Source organism: Sarcophilus harrisii, chromosome 4, assembly GCF_902635505.1.
Source record: "Sarcophilus harrisii chromosome 4, mSarHar1.11, whole genome shotgun sequence".
Taxonomy (NCBI): Eukaryota; Metazoa; Chordata; class Mammalia; order Dasyuromorphia; family Dasyuridae; genus Sarcophilus; species Sarcophilus harrisii.
Window position 1 is genome coordinate 385,532,575 of NC_045429.1, and position 19,377 is coordinate 385,551,951.

Below are 19,377 nucleotides of genomic sequence, written 5' to 3' on the forward strand. Positions count from 1 at the left end.
TTAGAGAGAGGGACTCTGATAAAATATAATCCTCCACATTTTTCATCCCCCATATATATGCTGTCTTTTCTCTTTAGAATGTAAAGTTCTCCAAATCAGTTCCAATAGAGCAGTAATGAATTGAACCAGCTACACCCAGCGAAGAACTCTGGGAGATGACTATGAACCACTACATTGACTTCCCAATTCCTCTATTTTTGTTCACTTGCATTTTTGATTTCCTTCACAGGCTAATTGTACACTAATTCAAAGTCCAATTCTTTTTGTACAGCAAAATAACTGTTTGGACATGTATACATATATTGTATTTAACTTATACTTCAACATATTTAACATGTAATGGTCAACCTTCCACCTCGGGGAAGGGGTGGGGGGAAGGAGGGAAAAAGTTGGAACAAAAGGTCTTGGAATTGTCAATGCTGAAAAATTACCTATGAATATATCTTGTAAATAAAAAGCAATAATAATAATAATAATAATAATAATAAAAAGAATGTAAGGTTCTCGTGTAAAGAACTGTTGCTTTCCTGTATTTGTACTTCCTTCACTTAGTATCTGGTTCTTAAGTATTTTTAAATTTAAATTTAATCGTATTTTTATTCCTTAAATTTATCTTTTATTTATTAGCATTTTTTAAGAAAAAAATATAGGTCCAAATTGTCTCTCTCTCTCCCAATTCTTCCTAACACAGAGAGAAGGCAAGCAATAAGATATAATTTGTATGCTGAAGTTATGAAAAACATTTCCATATTAGCCATATTGCAAGAAAAATAAAGTGAGAAAATTATACTTCACTTTGTACTCACAATTAATCAATTCTGTCTCGAAGTGAATAGCATTTTTTTCCACTATGAATCCTTTGGAATTGTCTTAGATCCTTGTATTGATCAGATTAGCTAAGTCTTTGACAGTTGATCATCATTATAATATTGCTGTAACTGTATGAAATGATCTGGTTTTGCTCACTTTGCATATTGTTCATATAGTTCTTCCCTTGTTTTTCTGTAACCATTCTCCTAATCATTTCTTCTGGCACAGTAGCACTCCATCATAATCACATGCCACAACTTATTTAGCCATTTCCCCAGTGGATGAACATCCTCTCAATTTCCAATTCTTTGCCACCACAAAAAGAGCTGCTATAATTAGTTTTGTACAAATGTCATTTTTCCTTTAATCTCTTTGGGTTCTAGTAATTGTATTACTAAGTCAAAAGGTATGCAAAGTTTTATAGATCTTTGGACATGGCTAACTACTCTCTTTGATCCAGTTCTGATGAGGGTAAATTTCAAGCATCTCCTGCCACTCCATCTTCCTTTTTCTCCTCTGCTGTAAGAGCTCTTAGTTGTATGTTTTTTTAATATATATTGTATATGTCTTCCCTCTTTCCAATCTCCCATTCTACTAGTCCAAAGCATCCCTCTTTCTTACTCTTTCAAATTTTAAAAATTATTCCAATATAATCAATTCATACTCGTGACCTTTTTGTATACTCTTCCTTACTACCCTAATAATGATCAAGTTCTTAAGAGTTACATATTTCATCTTCCCCTATAGTAATATTTAGCTTTATTGAGTCCCTAATGGTGTCACTTTTATGTTTTACCTTTTTATGTTTCTTTTCAATCTTATGTTTGAATGTCAGATTTTCTGTTCATCTCTGGACTTTTCATCAGGAATGTTTGAAAGTCCTCAATTCCATTAAATATCAGTTTTCCTCCTGAAAGATTAACACTCAGTTTTGTCAAGTAAGTTGTTCTTAGTGGTATTCCTAGCTACTTTGCTTTCTTAAATATCACGTTTTAAGCCCTTCAGTTCATTAATGTGGAAGCAGCTAAATTTTGTGTTTATACTGACTGTAGCTCTATAACATTTGGATTGTTTCTTTCTGACTGCTTGCAATATTTTCTCTTTGACCCCCTGGGATCCCTGGTATTTGGCTGTATTAGTCTTGGGAGCATTCATTTTGAAATTTCTTTCAGTTTCTTTTTTACCCTCTGAATCTAAATTCTGTGGCAATTTTCTTAGATTTTTTTTGAAATATGTCTAGATTCTTTTTCTTCTACTATGGCTTTCAGGTAGTCTAATGATTCTTAAGTTATCTGTCCTCCATTTATTTTCCAGGCTGGTTATTTTTCTAATAAGATAATACACATTTTCTTCTATTTTCCATTCTTTTGACTTTATTTTTACTATTTCTGAGTATCCTTTGGAGTCATTAGCATCCACTTGCCCAGTTCTCATTTTTAAAGAATTATTTTCTATTTTGACCAATTCTGATTTTTAAAAAAGTTCTTTCCTATAGTGATTTTTTTTGGTGCTACTTTTTACCATTATATCGTTTCTGTTTTTTAAGGTGTCATTTTCTTCAGGTTTTTTTTTTTTTTTTGGTGCCTCTTACCAAGCTGTTAATTCTCTTTTTACAATTTTCTTGCATCACTCTCATTTCTTTTCACAATTTTTCTTCAACCATTCTTATCTCTTTCTTTAACATTGCTAGGAATTATTTTAGGTCTTGTACCCAATTAGCATTTTTTCTTTAAGACCTTGCTTATATCTATTTTCACATTTTTATCTTCTGAGTTTGTTTCTTAGTAGGATTTTATGGTCAAGTTCTTATTTTGCTCATTTTCCCAGCCTATTTTTTTTTTTTTTTTTTTTTTACTTTGAACCAGTTGAGCTCTGCTTATCTATGGATAGAGAAGCACATCCCATGCTTTTGGCTTTTGTGTGCTGCTGTTTTCTTTCTTTTTTTTTAATTAAAGTCTTCTATTTTCAGCCCAATATATGTTAAACATGGTAAAATATATGTTAAATCCAAAGTATGCATACATATTTATACAATTATCTTGCTGCACAAGAAAAATCAAATCAAAAAGGAAAAAAAATGAGAAAGAAAATAAAATGCAAGAAACAACAGCAAAAAGAGTGAAAATGCAATGTTGTGAACCACACTCAGTTCCCACAGTGCTTCCTGGGTGTAGATGGCTCTCTTCATCACAAGATCATTGAAATTGGCATCAATCATCTCCTTGTTAAAGAGAGCCACGTCCATCAGAATTGATCATCGTATAATCTTGTTTTTGCCATGTACAATGATCTCCTGGTTCTGCGCAGTTAATTTAGCATCAGTTCATGTAAGCCTCTCCAGACCTCTCTCAAATCATTCTGCTGATCCTTTCTTATAGAACAATAATATTCCATAACATTCATATACCATAACTTATTCAGCCATTCCCCAACTGATGGGCATCCACTCAGTTTCCAGTTTCTTGCTACTACAAAAAAAGATACTGCATACATTTTTTATGTGCTGTTGTTTTCAAAGATAGTTCTGGAGTTTTGAAATTTTTCATTGTCTCCAAGATTGTGTGATCTTCAGAGAGATGTGGTCACTGCTGTTCTGCTGTGCACTCTGGTATTTACCCAGAAGGGCCCCTGCTTCCTTGTAGCTACACACATAAGCATTCTTTTGGCCCTGGGACTGTGATCAGTACCCCAGGTCTACTGCAGTCACAAGCTGTAGTATTCCTCTTGGTCTTATTCCTGTGATCAGGTCCCCTTCTTGGGAACCCCGAGTGCTAGTGCTGCTTTCTGCCTTGGAACTGTTCCCTTGTTACTGATCATAAACCCTCCTCTTTGCTGTGCAATTGTGACTCAGAACTGCATAGGAACAATAAAGTTGCCAATCAGCACCAGCTGCACCCAGAGCCAATGAGGAGCCCCCTGAAATCTCTCCTGACCAGTTGTCTCATCCCCTTATAGTCTCTGTGCTAAGAATTCCCAAAGCTGTTGCTTTACTTGCTGCTACCTTCTCTAAGGTCTAAAGCAGGGGTCCTCAAACTTTTTAAATAGGGGGCCAATTTACTGTTCCTCAGACTGTTGGAGGGCCAGACTATAGTAAAAACAAAAACTTTTGTTTTGTGGGCCTTTAAATAAAGAAACTTCAAAACCCTGAATGAGGGGGATAAATGTCCTCAGCTGCTGCATCTGGCCCGGGTCGCAATTTGAGGACCCCTGGTCTAAAGTGTTGCTACCACCTGCGCTTCAGACTAGTCCCCCCCCCCTTCCTGTGATGTCACAGTGTTCTCTTGCCAATCTCCTAAGTTGACTTAGGCTGGGAAAAATCCTCTCTCACTTTGATCATTTGTTGGTTCTGTTGCTCCAAAGTTGATTTTAAGTCATTTGTAGGAGAATCTTTGGAAGATTCTACTCTGCCATTTTGACTTCCTTTCTTAAGTGTTTAATAAATATTTGATGACTAGAAAAAAAGTTTATATCCATGTCACATAGCACATACCATAAAATATGTTTCTCAGTTTGTGTGTGTAGATATATATATATTTCTTAAATATTATGTAAATATATAAAGTGTTAATATTAGAAGTTCTGAAGGACTAGGTACATAGGTTCTTTTTCAGCTTATATCTCATCCTTGCCACTTCTTAGAGATTCCAGTTTTACCATGAATTTCAGTCACTTGTAGTGCATCTTGTCTCTTCAAGAGAATGTGGGATCTTTGTGTGTCCCTCTGTTCTCAGCACAGTGTCTGGCACAGAGGAAATGCTATTGAATTGCTGATAAATTGTGTGATCATAGACATGTCTTAATTTTTCAAGTGACACTTTTAAAAATCTTTTTAAGTTAGAGGTGAGGTTCTACTCTCCCTTAATAGTAGGAGTTCTGTACCATTCATCAATAAAGGAATTGATGAAATCACAGATCTGTTACTCCCATCGTCCAAAAGACCATGTGATGTGCTTGCCTACATACTAAGAAAGCATGTTTACATAATAAAAATTCATTTAAATTATAATATTCTAATTTCTAATAGTATTTTCATTTATGAAACAGAAACTGTCATGAAAATAGTTTTCCTCAAATTATTGGCTCACTTTAATGATGACTCCTTTTCTTTGTTTTGTTTTTTGTAATTTAATAGCCAAAATGAAAGGGAAGAATTTGAAAGTGAATTTAAACAAAAATATGAACGAGAAAAAATTCTGTTGACTGAAGAAAATAAAAAACTGTCAAATGAGCTTGATAAGGTGAGTGATTCAACCCAACAATATTTATTAACTCACTTCAATAAGTCATGGTGAGTACAAATTTATGTTAGATATATCTTTTTTTTTTAAAGGAAAACTTTCACTTTTAGGATCAAATCTTTCCTTGGAATAAGCAGTCTTCCCCCATCCCAAAAACAGTTCAGTATATATTTTTTCTTTATTTCTTCCATTCATTGTCTGATGCATCCTCTCATTTTTTTCCCATGCAATTCTGTTTCATACAATCTCATTTTCTCCTGGATAGGACTAAAGCACTTAAATAAGAATATATATTGTAATAGGGACTACCTTGCTGAATTGTGGAAATGTAAAAGCAGGATCATGAGGAAATCTTTGAAAGCAATTCAGGCCTGTGAAATAAACTACAAACTACATGGTAGAATTTTTTATCTTTAGTTCATCTTCAGGTAGTTTTCGTATGTACATCCTCCTTTAGTTTCTAGACATGTCAGCCTGAAAAGGAACAGAAATTTTTTGAAGTTAGGCTCGAATTAATGCCAGTTATGAATCCCATATGTTGGGATATTGAATAATGAAGCTACTATATTCAGATTTGTAATATTTGAAGTTATAATTATATAAATTTGGCTTTATCCCAGTGGAAATACACAGTACAAATCCTAATAATACAGAAACTTTATGGAATTCATTATTTGTAATAACTAGGACCTCAATATTTACTGTTAGTTATATACTGCTAAAATTTGAATAAAGATTGTATGTGAAACTTTTTTTCCCACATTCTTTATGGCTTTCAATTATCTACTTTCATTAATTATGGCTAATTTAATTTAAGAAACAGTTCTAAGTGCCTACTATGTAAGTATTGATGCTCTCAAGGAATTTAGTAGTCTAAACAGTCTCATTGCCATTTTTGTCCTATTCTCTTCTCCCACATTTACTTCTTATGACTATATAATTTTCCAGATTTTTATAAAGAATTGGCTAGATTAAAATAACGTTTTGGTCATGTATACTTATTGTGTATCTAAGTTATATTTTAATATATTTAACATCTACTGGTCATCCTGCCATCTAGGGGAGGGGGTGGGGGGGTAAGAGGTGAAAAATTGGAACAAGAGGTTTGGCAATTGTTAATGCTGTAAAGTTACCCATGTATATATCCTGTAAATAAAAGGCTATTAAATTTTAAAAAAAAATTGGCTAGATTGTTTTGCTGAAAATAACTTGAAAATAAACATTGTAATGCCCTATGCTATTTTGAAATATAACTAAATCTCAAGTGATGAGATTTTAAATTTTATTTTTAATAAAATTTTATTTTATTATTTATTATTATTATTTATTTTATTAATAAAAATTTAAAATTTAAAATTAACTTATATGAATTTTAAGACATTTTAGAAGCAAACCTTTCAATCTGTAAGTAAATTGGAATTCACGTAGTTTAACTTAATTTAAAAAAGCAACCCAGTTAACATGGATGTAACTGTTAATGATTGTAGATTTAGAGATCATTTCTGTCTTGTAAGCTCGAGTTACATTGAGATAAAAAAAATTGCTCATTACAAGATGATTTCATTTGGAATCACTGTACTAATTACTAAGTGCAAGGTCTAATTAGAGAGTGTAGAGAAACAATCTAAAGTGGTATAATGTTGGTCAGTTCCCCATGAGTTAACAATGCTCTATTTCATTGCTAATTTTTACATTATTGTTAGTTTTATGTAAAATAGGACATGTGATGCTATATTTTCTTGTATGAAATTTAAACACGAGAACAAGCCTAATCTGAAGGGTTAGAGAAAGAAGCCTAAGCCATACTTGAGTCCTTAGGGTTGAGGAGGGGAAAGTAATTTTTGGGAGGGGAGGAAGCCATGGTAGAAGACAAGTCCGTTTAGATGGAACTTGGAACAAGTGCATTATCACAAAATAATTCCCAGAAAGAGCTGAGAGGCCAGCAAGGACACCTGTCTTCTGTTCCTCTTGGGGCATTGGTCCTACTCTTGTTCTCTTGGCACTGCTTTTTGGACTGTTTCTGCTGTTTTGCCCCAACTCTAGTTTCTATGTGTTTTTCTTCTTTTCTGCTTTTAATTTAAGAAGTTTTTAACCTGCTTCTTTCTACGAATAGCTAAAGATTTGTTTATTTTAAGAGCACTTATCTGATTACAGTATCCTTCTTTTCTTCAGTAAACTACAGTGGTTCTCTTTGTCCCCTAAAACAAAATTTAAATTCCTCTTTTTGGTATTTAAAGTCATTCACTATCTGACTTTTCCAGGTTGGTAGCTCATAGTGCCCTTTTATACACTCTGAAGTTCACTGGGCCTGGTGCTCTGACTGCTGCCCATCATCATATCCTTGTACTTTTTCTTCTTCCTCACCTTGCCTTTTAGACATGATTTCCTTCAGCAACAGCTCAAATGCTATATTCTTAATGACACCCTATCTGATCTTCTAGCTGCTGTTATCCTCCCCCAATATGTAGATTAACAGTGTGATTGCTGCTCAGAATTATAGCACATTCCCCACTCTGCTTTATACATCATACTCTGTGTGACTCCTATTGAAAAAATTTTGTGCTGGTATCTGGATAACTAATTCCTTTCCCCTAATTGAATAAAAACAAAAAAATTTATAACAAATATATGTAGTTCAGCTAAACACATTCCTACATTGGCCATGTATAAAATGTATATCTCATTTTGCTTTTTAAAATTCTATTACATCTCTGGCAAGAATAAATATGTTATCAGTAGACCTGCTGCATATTTTTAAAAAACAAGATGTGAAAAAGAAATTGGTAAAATGCCAATTAGTTTTTAGAGGATATAAGGTTTTTCTTTATAATTAATATTAATTGCAAATTGAGTAAGTCATGTCCCTTTAAAATAAGAGAAAATTAGTATTTTAAGGAAAAATATATATTTGTATCCTGACTTATTTTTCCAGAGTTGGAAAGATTTGTATGTTAGAAATAATAAATTAAGAAACATTCTTAAATAAGCAAAATGGACAATTGAAAGATGGTTAGTAAAGAAAATGTTAACTCCTTTCTGATTGAAATAGAATAAACAAGGTAATCTTTTAGAAGGGAGAGTATAGTTGAAAAACTTTAAGTTAAGGTATGAAGGCTTAAAAAAAAACTATTGAGCATAGAGGCAGTAAAAGAAACAGACAATGGAAAAACATCTGCCTGGAGTCAAGAGTTCAAATTTGGTCTCAAATGCTTGATGCTTACTAGCTGTGTGACCCTAGTTAACTCATTTAACCTCAATTCCTTCACCCGTAGTGAGTACTTAAAAGAATAGTAAGCAGTAAGCATGGCTGTATGTTACCTATACAAAGATTAATTTTGTCTACAAATTAAGAGGTTTTTAATGTATAGTTGAGATTCATATTTAATCAACATACCTGTTTATAAACAGAAGAAGCTTCATTAGTACAAAAATCATGTTGTCTTTTTGAATATGAAGTGATTTTGGATTCCACTGGTTATATGTCAGCTGTATATTAAGGTCCCACTCTTAAAAGCCTAATTCTTTGTAATGTTCTTTTAAAAAAAATTAAACCATGCTTTTATCAGAAATCATAGCATTCTAAATATTTCTGGCAGTTCATACATTTTTATATGTATCCTTTGTAATTTAAAAAAAACATTATTAAAAATACATAAGAAGTTTTAAGTTATTCACTCAGGCAAGTGTGTCTATCTTTTTGAGGAGCTAAAAAGAAGTCTTTTTAAAAGTAACATTAAAGTGAAATATATTTGAAGCTGACAATGATCTCCCAAACTGAATTTGAGAATAAAATTAAGAAAGCAAATTTTCTAATGAATGTTTTGATGTGCTATTTCAAGGTAGTGTTCTGATAATTACATCATTTTCTTGGTGTAAATCAAATTTGATAGATTGTCTTAGTGAGTAATGCACATTATAACTCCATGCCCTTTCAGCTCACAGCTATGTTTGAGAGATTAAGTATAAACAACCGACAACTAGAAGAAGAGATGAGAGATCTGGCAGACAAAAAGGAATCAGTCGCACATTGGGAGGCCCAAATCACAGAAATTATTCAGTGGTGAGTACTCCAATTTTAAATATATCCTGTTTAAAGAACTTGGTCATTGAGCACATTGTTTCAATCATCAGGGACATTGCCAATAATGTCTTTAGCTTACTTTAATTGTCAAAAAGAGTTTCTCCTCCCATATTTCCACTGGGAAGGAAAAACAAGTTTACACTAAAAACATTGGCTTTATTTCAATTCACTCATTTTTGCACTATTGTGTGATTTGTATGAATAGGGCCAGGAAATTCCTTTGTTTCCCACCTTGTTCTCCTACCATATTTCCACCACCAGCTTTCCCACAATTCATTTGAAAGCTGCTTTTCTCTGTAAGAACAAAGTTAATTAACTCTTTGTTATACAGGTTAGACTTTTTAGGACTTCAGAAACATTATTAATATTTAATCACCCCTTTCTAAGACCAAAAATTAAGTCCTCATTGCTTTAAGGAACAAAAAGGCTAGAGAAAGAAGTAGCTGAAGAAAATATCTTTTTTTTTCTTCATTATAACATTGTTTTATGTATAATTATTTTTAATTTAGATACAGTTGTATCATTTCTCATTATTTGTAAATGGGTAATAATTTGGATTAACTAAAATTTAAAATTAATGGAATACTAAAATATTAATCTTAATGTTTGACTAATTTGCTTATTGTTATAAAAAACAAGGAAAAAGCAACTGGAGGTTTACTCTTATTGTATAAATATTGATTTTGACATTTTTTAAAGTGATTTCTCCTCATTCTCTGTATCACCTTTTTTTCCATCTTCTTAATGCTGTATTTATCTAAAAAACACTTATTTCTAAATATTTCCATAGACCAATTATTTGGGGAATCTATTCTCAAATCTTTTGGTTCTTTTGATTATTTAAACAATGTTTTTCATTTATCTTCTCTACTAACTGTGGACTTATTATTAAATTAAAATAAAAAGTGAGGAAACAAATATCCTTTTAAGGAAACCAGTTTAATTCATAATGTTTTGATATTAATTTAAACGCAAAGCTCATATTTAAACAAAGTTTTGACTTGTGAATGTATAACTTTAGATATATTCTATGTAACACTTCATAAAAGTACACAGTTAATATACTTGTCTAGAGGATATAATTTTTAACATCAACCAAGGTCACAGTGTTAAGGTTATATAGCAAACTTAGATTTCCTTTTGTAGAAATTCTAGCAGGATTTTGTTTGCTAAATTATAATAAGATTTTGAAAACGAGTTTGATCACAATCATAAACCTCTTCCTTTCCTGTTGCTACCACAATAGGTTGGGCAGAAAAGAAAGAATATTAGGGAAAGAAAGAAGCTTGGGTAAAGTCATTATAAAAGTTTATAGCAGAAAAATGAAGATTGAAGTCTGTCTGCTACTAGTTTTAACCTTCCAGGGTCTTTTTGGAAGGATTGGAGACCAGTTCACTGAAAATCAGTGGTTCAAGGAAACTGCTTGGCATAGAAACTGTTGTTTAAAGATTGACTAATCAGTCCACATGTATTTTGTTGTGGGCTCTTTACTATTTGTAAAGGAATATAAAATGGTCCTGAAGTTTAAACTTCATGAAGTTTACAGGCTAGTTAAAGAGATAAGGCACATGACAATCATAATTCCAGCTCACATTTATATAGTGCTTTAGGGTTTACAAAATCTTTTCTCAAAATGAATTAAGTAGTAAAGTATTATCTCCCCCATATAACATAGAAAGAAACTGTGAAACATAAGTTAAATAAACTGGCCTGGTATTACATAGCTAGTAAGTGTCAGATCTAGGAATTGGGCCCAAATCATAGAAACAAAGTCTGATGTTCCACTCTTGCAATCACCTCTCAACAGATAAAATAATTAATGTAGATTCTATAAGCACTTTAAAAAAACATATATCCATTTTATAACACTTAGATCAAATGACAGTGAGAGGTTATGTCAGGTTCCGTACAAGAGGCCTCAGCAAGACCACAGTGTCTGATGCATCTGGAAGCACATTTTATTCTAGCTTCTTCCAGATTGTGTCTCCTTTTTTAGACGTCGTTCCAACCCAATCCCAGATTTTTTGGTAAGAACTTAGATTTTGTCCATGTTCTGGCTGCCTTCTCATGTTGTTTAAATATGAACCTTAAAAATCAGTGCAGCCAAACTGATCTCATCTGATGCCCACTCCCCAGTCACAAATTGATGAGGGACAAGTTTCATGTTGTTGCTTATTCTTTCTTTTGGAAAAGGACCAGGGACATCACAAGTGGCGACTTGATTTGTGTGTGAATTGGAGAAACATGAGGCAGAATTGTACAAAGCAAGAGTCATCAAAGTCCAGTGGTAGGACCCAAGTCAAGATGGCTGGTGATGGCCTGGTTGCAGTTGGATGACCTTGGTGTCTTCTATGTATGACCAAGTGCTCCATGGGGCCTGCTTTCAGCAACCTGCATGGTTTTGGGGGTTTGTGGGGTGTTCAGAGAGGTGTAAGGGCTTGCCCAGTCCTTTCCAGGGCTGCTCATTCACCTCTGGTGTTCCCCTGTTAGCTGAGAAGATGTAGCCTGTGAAGGGGCTATTTCATATATCAGGAATATCTACATTACTTTCTTTTCTTTCCTGTTTTGGTTGAAAATAGCCATAGACATTTAAGAAAGCAGTGCCCAAATTTTCATCCAGTGAAACATTCTGCCTTCTACTTCTCCTTAAAGGTGCACTGACTTGCCTATGTGTAGACAATGAAGATCCTTGTCTCCATCAAGGAAACCCTGTGCTCAGTTTCACTATATCAGGGAACCTTGGGCAGCAATCCACATGTTCCATGTAGGAACTAATGATATGTTTTCTACATAAACTGTTTTAGAGAGAATGAATAGTTATTTGACAAAGATCTATTGGACTGTCTGCTGTATATGAGGAAGCCTTTTTTCTATTCTCAAGCACCTTACTTTCTGTTTGGATATATGATATCATTGTCATCATCACTAATAATTTTATACTACTTTAAAATTTGCAAAGCACTATATACATATTATCTCATTTGATCCTCATATACCTTGGGAGATAGATGATATTATTATCCCCATTTTATAGAAGAAGAAACTGAGGCTGAGAGATGGTAGATGACTTGCCCAAGAATACAGAGCTGGTGTCGTCTTAACTCCAGATCTAGCACTCTTACCCACCTCGCTATTACAAAGTCTTGAAAAGTTAATGAGCAGCAGCGGGTCATAATGGATAGTTTATTATACTTGGAGTTAGGAAGACATGGGTTTAAACCATACCTCTAGCACTCTACTAGTTCTCTGACCACTTGTCTTGTTTGAGCCTCCATTTCTTTTTCTGTAAGATTAACAATAATACCTATTTGCTACATTGCAGAGTTGTACAAAATAATATGTATGCACCTCATGGTCTAGAGCCCCAAGCTCTAGGGTTACTTGATTGTATCTTAAGGAACTTCCCTAAGCATCATTTCTCTGGCTCATTTTGCCCTAATACTGAGAATCTCAAAATATAGTTTTGTGTGTGGACCTTCACTGATGTGACTAAAAAAAAAAAAAAAAAAAAACCCTCTTTCCTGTGAAAGCACTCAAAAACAAAGATAGGGAATCTTTGTTTCACTCCACAGAAAATGCAAAGCAACACAAAGGACTGGCTTTAACAAAAACACTAGATAAATTTCTTTTCCTTTAACAACAAATCCCACCTTTCAACTAGGTTACCTGCATAGTATTCATCCTATAGTACTATTCTTAAGATTTGGATCAGTCCTAGATTGAAAATGAACTTGACATTGCAAAGTAAAATAATTAAGGGATAAATTTAAGCAACCCAGCTAACTCATATGCTCAGTTCTTTTCTAAGAGGTTAGTGTTGTCTGGGAACAGCACCTTCTTTTCTATGCAGGCTGGTTACAAAAACTTGGCATCTGGAAAATCTCCTTTCTAGGAGATTGGGACATATGATTCTTAAGGGACCAACTGTTTTAGAGCACATAAAACTCATCATATTTCTGCCCTTAACTTTTTAAGGTTGCCATTAGCAGTTCTGGCTGGGAGTCTGTGCAAATAACCAGGTTTTCCTGCTTCCATGACCATTTCAGATACACTCTTAGTTTTAGTGAAGTTTTTCTCTCTTTCTTCACATCTGACTCTCAGCTCAGACTTCATTATTCCTATTTATAGTAATAAAATAAATGCAAAATGGGCAAAAAGGGAGTGCAGTGAATATGGGGCTGAGCCTTGTGGCAGAAAGACTCATCTTCCTGAATTCAAATCTGGCTTTAGATAACTTACTAGCTGTGTGACTCTGGGCAAGTTACTTAATCCCGTTTGCCTCAGTTTCCTCATCTATAAAATGAGCTGGAGAAAGAAATGGCACACCACTTTAGTATCCTTGTCAAGGAAACCCCAAATGGTGTCACAAAGAGTTGGACATTACTAAAACAATTGAACAACATAAAAGCTAGAAGCTCATGCCTATGTTAACTTGAACCAATCGTATAATTCTCAGATTAGGAAATTTTATCATTCCCAGAATTGCACACTTCATTATTCATTCTTAAATTATGAATGAGTTAACAAGTTACCAAGCCTAAAAGAAATACTCTGCTATCTCAAAAAAAGGTTTGTGGAACTTTGTATGTGTCTGTGTATACATATTAAACTTTTTTATATCTCATTGGGAGATGCATTCAAAATCTCAAAGGCCATTTATTTTTATGCTGGCCACTTTGATCTCATTTATGTATGACAAAAAGGTTTTAAATCCAGAGAGTGTGACATATTTGTCCATATACCCTACAGAACCAATCCCATATTTCCCCTGAGAGAAAGGGGAGACTAATGGATATGAACACTCTTGGATATGCCATCACAGTCTCTATATAGGCAAGGAGTTAGTCCATGATTTCTTAACTCAGGATGCAGAGGCAGGTTATAAGGTGCTAAATTAAATACTAAAACTATTTAAATCACTGAGGGTAAAGGATAGCTCATAGAGATGACAGGTGTAAATGTGTTGATAAGATGTTATGCTTATATGAAATGTGAAATTCTGCTAAAAGGAATTAGGAGGGGCCTGCTTACCATTAGGTAGCAGATTTGCCATGCCCCTTAATTATCTTTCAAAAACCAGCTTTTGCTAAATTCTATAGTTATGTCAAGATGGAAAACAACTTTTGGGGTGCTTTGGATTTTACCATATTATCAGGGCAAATGAGCTCTTCAAGGAGTAGGAGATACCACATTCTAAAAAGACTAGAGACTCACAATTTCTAGAGACAAATGATGGGAAAGAATTAAACAGCTTTTGTAGACAGAAGGTGGCTTCAAAGAATGGACCTCTGACAGAAACTCAAGAGAACTACCCTTGACAATTGAAAATTAAGCAGCAAACAAGAGGAGACACAGGGAGTCCAAGTTAGTAAAGCTTTTAAAGAATCATTAGTACCCATAATACATGAATTATTCTCAAAAATTAAAGAGGAGAGGATTCTGGACATGGTGGAGTAAGTCAAAAGATTCTAATCTCTCTAGATTCCCCTGGAAAAACTAGACAAAATAGTGCCTCGGGATGAAGATACAACAGTAAAAAGAAACTAGAGTTGGGGCAGAACAGTGATTTTTCTAGAGCAATGTGAGAAGATCCAAGAGAGGTTTACCCACAGTGAAGTGTAAACCTCTCCAGTCTAGTTCCACTGAAATAGCAAGTGGGGAGTCTTGTGGCCAGTTGGATTGGGAGGTAGCCTCAGCCCCAGCCACAGGAATTTTCACTTTTCAGACAGTGTGAAGTGTTATCTGAGCTAAAGAATATTGATGCGCACTGATAAGGTACATCAAAACCAGCTGTGCTGCTGAAAAGCTGCCCTGGGGAAGAAGGAACCAGAACATTCTTGGTGAATGCAGAAGCAGTGGGGCAGGGATGCTGCTGGCTCAGGCTATTTAGAGGAGTCATAGTTCTTGGTTTTGGGTTGAGACCATAAGAGAAAACTGAAGGAGGATCTGAAGCCAGAGGTACCATCCTCCATAAAACTATAGAACTAAAGATGATTACATTAACAATCTGAGATATATATCTATATATATAGATATATAAATTTTTTTAATGAACAAAGGAGAAAGAATCCAACCATAGAGAAAGTTACTTTGGAAATAGGGAAAACCAGGATTCATTTTAAGAGGATACTTAAACCAAAAAGCTTCTCCTATCCCAAAGAGAATAACATTACATGGTTGCCTATCCAAAATGAATTTATAGAAGAATTAAAAAGAATTTTCAAATGAGAAAGACTTAAGGAAAAATTAAAAAAGAAAGAAAGAAGAACAATACAAGAAAAAAAAGATTGTGAAAAAAAAAGTCAACCAATTAGAAAAAGAGTTACAGAATCTTAAGGAAGAAAATGACTCTTTAAAAACTAGAATTGGTCAAGAGAAAACCAGTGAAGTTATGAGACCAAAAATAATAAAACAAAAATGTAAAAAATGAAAAAATAGAAGAAAAAGTGAGACATAAGAAAAACAACCAATCTAGAGAATAGCCCAAGATAAAACATAATAATTGGACTATTTGAAAACTATAGTCAGAAAAAAAAGCTTGATGCAATAATACAAGAAATAATTAAAGACAATTTTCCTAAAATATTAGAGCAATGAAGGAAAAGTAGAAATAGGAAAAAATCTACTGATCACCACCATCTGAAAGAGATCTTACAAAGAAAACCTGCAGGAATACCATAGCCAAATTCTAAAATCCCAAGTTGAGAAGAAATAATATGAGCAACAAGAAAAAAACAATTCAGATATGGTGGAGCTATAATTAGAATCATACAAGATCTAGCAATGCATTAAAAGACTGCAGAATATGATATGTGGAAGAGCAAAAGAACTGGAGTTGCAGCTGAAAATATCATACCTAGCAAAGTGTTAAGCATAATCCTGGATGAAAAAAAAGACATTCAAATAATTGCCACATTTTTGGAGTATTGTTGCAAAAATACCTGAACTTAATGGAAATTTTGACATCTAAGATCCAAAAGAAATGTAAGATAAACATCTAAGAATAATTACTTGAAAGGACTTGAAAAGGTCAAACATTTTATGTTTTATTTGTTGACATGTATACCATATGTCTAAATTTGACATTAGTAAGTGGGTAGTTTGAAAGAAAGATTAGGGTAAAGCTGAGTATGATTACTCTAAAAAGCAAAACTGTGTAGGAAAAAGGTAAAAAGAGTAATTATATAAATGTGGTGCAAGAGGAAGAATTGACACGGGAGTTAGATGACAGAAAAAGTTGATAGTTCTGGAAGCCAAATTTCATTGGGAATGGTTAAAGAGGAAACAAAACTATATAGAAAAGTATAAAAATCTTCTAAATTTTTAAAGAAATAAGAGGGGAAGGGAATTTTATAAGGGGGGGAGATATAGAAGGGTGTGTAGATTAATGGGAATGGGACAAAGAGGGAGGGATCCTTGCAAGGGATAGTAAGTTAAATAACAGCAAGGTAAAGTAGCAAGCAGGTGGAAGTAAAGCAAAAGAGTCAGCAAGTATAGGAAATAAGAATTACACATAAACATAATAATAATGATCAGAAGTAGAATTATTAGAGAAAAAAGTAGGGGTAGTAACCATTGATCTCAGAAATTAAAACTAAAATAGATTTAATCAAAAGAGAATAATAGGGAAACCATACTATATATCATTATATTAATAAATACTGTTTTAGACTATCTAAAATAACCAGACAGTATAAGAAATATTGTTGTATAGAAAATGAATGGGTGTATTTAGAAAAATAAGAAAAGATTTGGAATATGAAGGAAAATGTTATCTACTTTCAGAGAAATAGAGAACAAACAAGTTTACAGCCTCACATAGATGTATGTGTGTGTATATGTGTCTGTGAATGGGTATATACATATGTGTATACGATAATAGATATCTATGTTTATGTATGTGCATGTGCATATATGTATATTATATGCTTGCACTTAGTTTTCTTGGGAGAAGTGAGGGAGAGGAAAGAAAAATACTTAAGGAAAAAGTATACAGCAAAGAGCAAAAGAAATCTGCAATGAAATAAAGAAAAGATGGACAGCTCTGAACACAATATGTATGTAGTATGTATTAAATAAGTTTCTTGAAAGGGAAATTTATTGTTTCATATTTTGAATCTTCTCACATTCTGCAATGCACATGGCAATGGTTTTTTCTTTTTCTATTTTGTATTTGTTTATAAATAAATAATTTTAAAAAAAAGTTTAAAAAGATCCCACCAAAATCTTTTTTATGATACAAATATAGTGCTGTTATCTAATCTACAGAATGATAAAACAGAAATTAAATGATGGCTCACTATCCTTAATGAATATAGATTCAAAAATTTTAAAGAAAATCCTTTTAGACTATAATAATTTATCCAATAAATCATTCTTTATGAACAAGTTGGATTTGTATTAGAGATGCAAGGATAATTCAGCATTAGGAAAATATTCAATATAATTATATTGAAAACCAAAACAAAAACACACTATCTCAATAGATACAAGTCTTTAAGCATATCACTTATTTATGCTAAAAATAAAACAAAACTACAAAATGTAGGCATAAAGGGACCTTTTTTTACATCATAAAAAAGCACATATCTGATACCACAAATAAGTTTTATATTCAGTGAAAATTGATCTTTTTCCAATAAATAGGGAGTAAAGTAAAGATACTTACTCTCCACTCTTTTATATAGTTCTGGAAATGCTAGTAATAACAAGATGAAAGAAATTGACATCTTTTGACCAAAAAAAGTTAAAGAAAAGTTAAAACTTTATCTGTTCATGATAGGATAGTGTACTTCAAAAATCCTAGCTAATTAGCTGAGATAGCATTTCAGTTTCACATATAATCCTCATTTTTTTGTTCTTTTTCATATATTGAAATGTTTAAATTTTGGGGGTCCCAACAAGGTAATTTATTTTAAAAAGAAATAGAAAAACTTAGTGATTAAAATATTTTTAGTCTATAAAACTATGAATTTGGACCAAGTCTGAATGGTCTTAACCACCATGCTGACCCTATTCTATCCTGCTCAGAGAACATTTCAGTTCCCTAAATTTGTGACCATTCCCAATGAACTAATTAAGGCTTTTGTGTACTCCAAGAATAGGTTTTTGTTCTTTCCCAAAAAATAAAGGTTCTTCCCAGACTTAGAATCTGGTGTTTTAACCAAACAAGTCATTCCATAACTGCAAAAGCCATTCTGCCATTATTCCCAGTCCAAGAATAGACATAACTTCAGCAAAATTGACGGTTACAAAATTAGTTCCCACAAATCAACTCTAGGCCTCTGGAAGAAGTGGTTTGAGCTCCCTGTTTCCCGGAGTCAGGAGAGGGGGTTGAAGGCATCTCAACATATGGCTGCTTTTTACTGTCGTCTTTTCCCTACATGTAACTGATCCCTGAGAATCCTGTATGTATGGATTCAGCTAGAGTATGAGAGGGAAAGAAGAAAAAAATCAGCCCAGCTGATGGATGTATTTGGAAAACATGTGCAGTGTGTAACACTAATGACCTCTCACCTCCACAAAGCAGGAGGAAAAACAAATGTCATCTCAGTACATAACACTCATTGGACAAAATGTGGCTGGAGACATTCTCCATGAGAACATTCTGGTTAGTACGACTTTGCTATCTGTGGAAATTCAGCTAGTTTCAGAGTATGCTGAAGACATGATAATTGTGACAGGAATTACTCTAAGGGCATGTTGACTACTATAGGCTTGCTCTCTGTGGAAGCAATGTAGTCTTGAACTCTCAAAAGACAAGATACTTGTGGCAGGATACGTTCCTCAGAACAATCTGGTTACTATAGTTTTGCTTTCTGCTCTCTGTGGAAATGCATCTTGTTTCAGAACACTAAGAGAATAAGATAGTTGTGGTAAGAAGCACTCTCTGAGAACATTTTGATTACTATAGCCTTGCTCTCTGGAAACACACCTAATCTCAGAACCCTTGGAAGAAGAGATCTTTGTAGAAGGAGACCCAGTTACTACCTGCTTGCTTTCTTATCTCCGAACAAAGAACAGAGAAGATAAGATACTTAGAGCATGTGTCACAAGGCTTTGAGAACATTCATTTGCCTAAAACTTGGTCTGTGTGAAAACTAGTCTTGTTTGAGAAAACTCAGCACTCTCATGTTCCTTGAAAAATAAAGTTAATCTCAGGCATCAAAAAACAAACAAAAACCCTAAGACAAAATAAAAAACAAATGTTTCTTCTATATGTAATAAAAACAAAATTCAAGAACCAAT

At 33.4% G+C, this 19,377-nt stretch overlaps 1 protein-coding gene across 12 annotated transcripts in view; it reads left to right on the plus strand.

Annotated features, from left to right (window-relative positions):
- Window positions 1-19,377, plus strand: part of CDC42BPA (CDC42 binding protein kinase alpha) — a 347,959-nt gene that overhangs the window by 243,317 nt on the left and 85,265 nt on the right. For all 12 annotated transcript variants that reach the window (XM_031967004.1, XM_031967009.1, XM_031967005.1 and 9 more), the window contains 2 exons: window positions 4,943-5,048; window positions 8,984-9,108. In XM_031967004.1, the coding sequence (XP_031822864.1) occupies window positions 4,943-5,048; window positions 8,984-9,108 (231 nt within the window). The remainder of the gene's footprint in view (window positions 1-4,942; window positions 5,049-8,983; window positions 9,109-19,377) is intronic.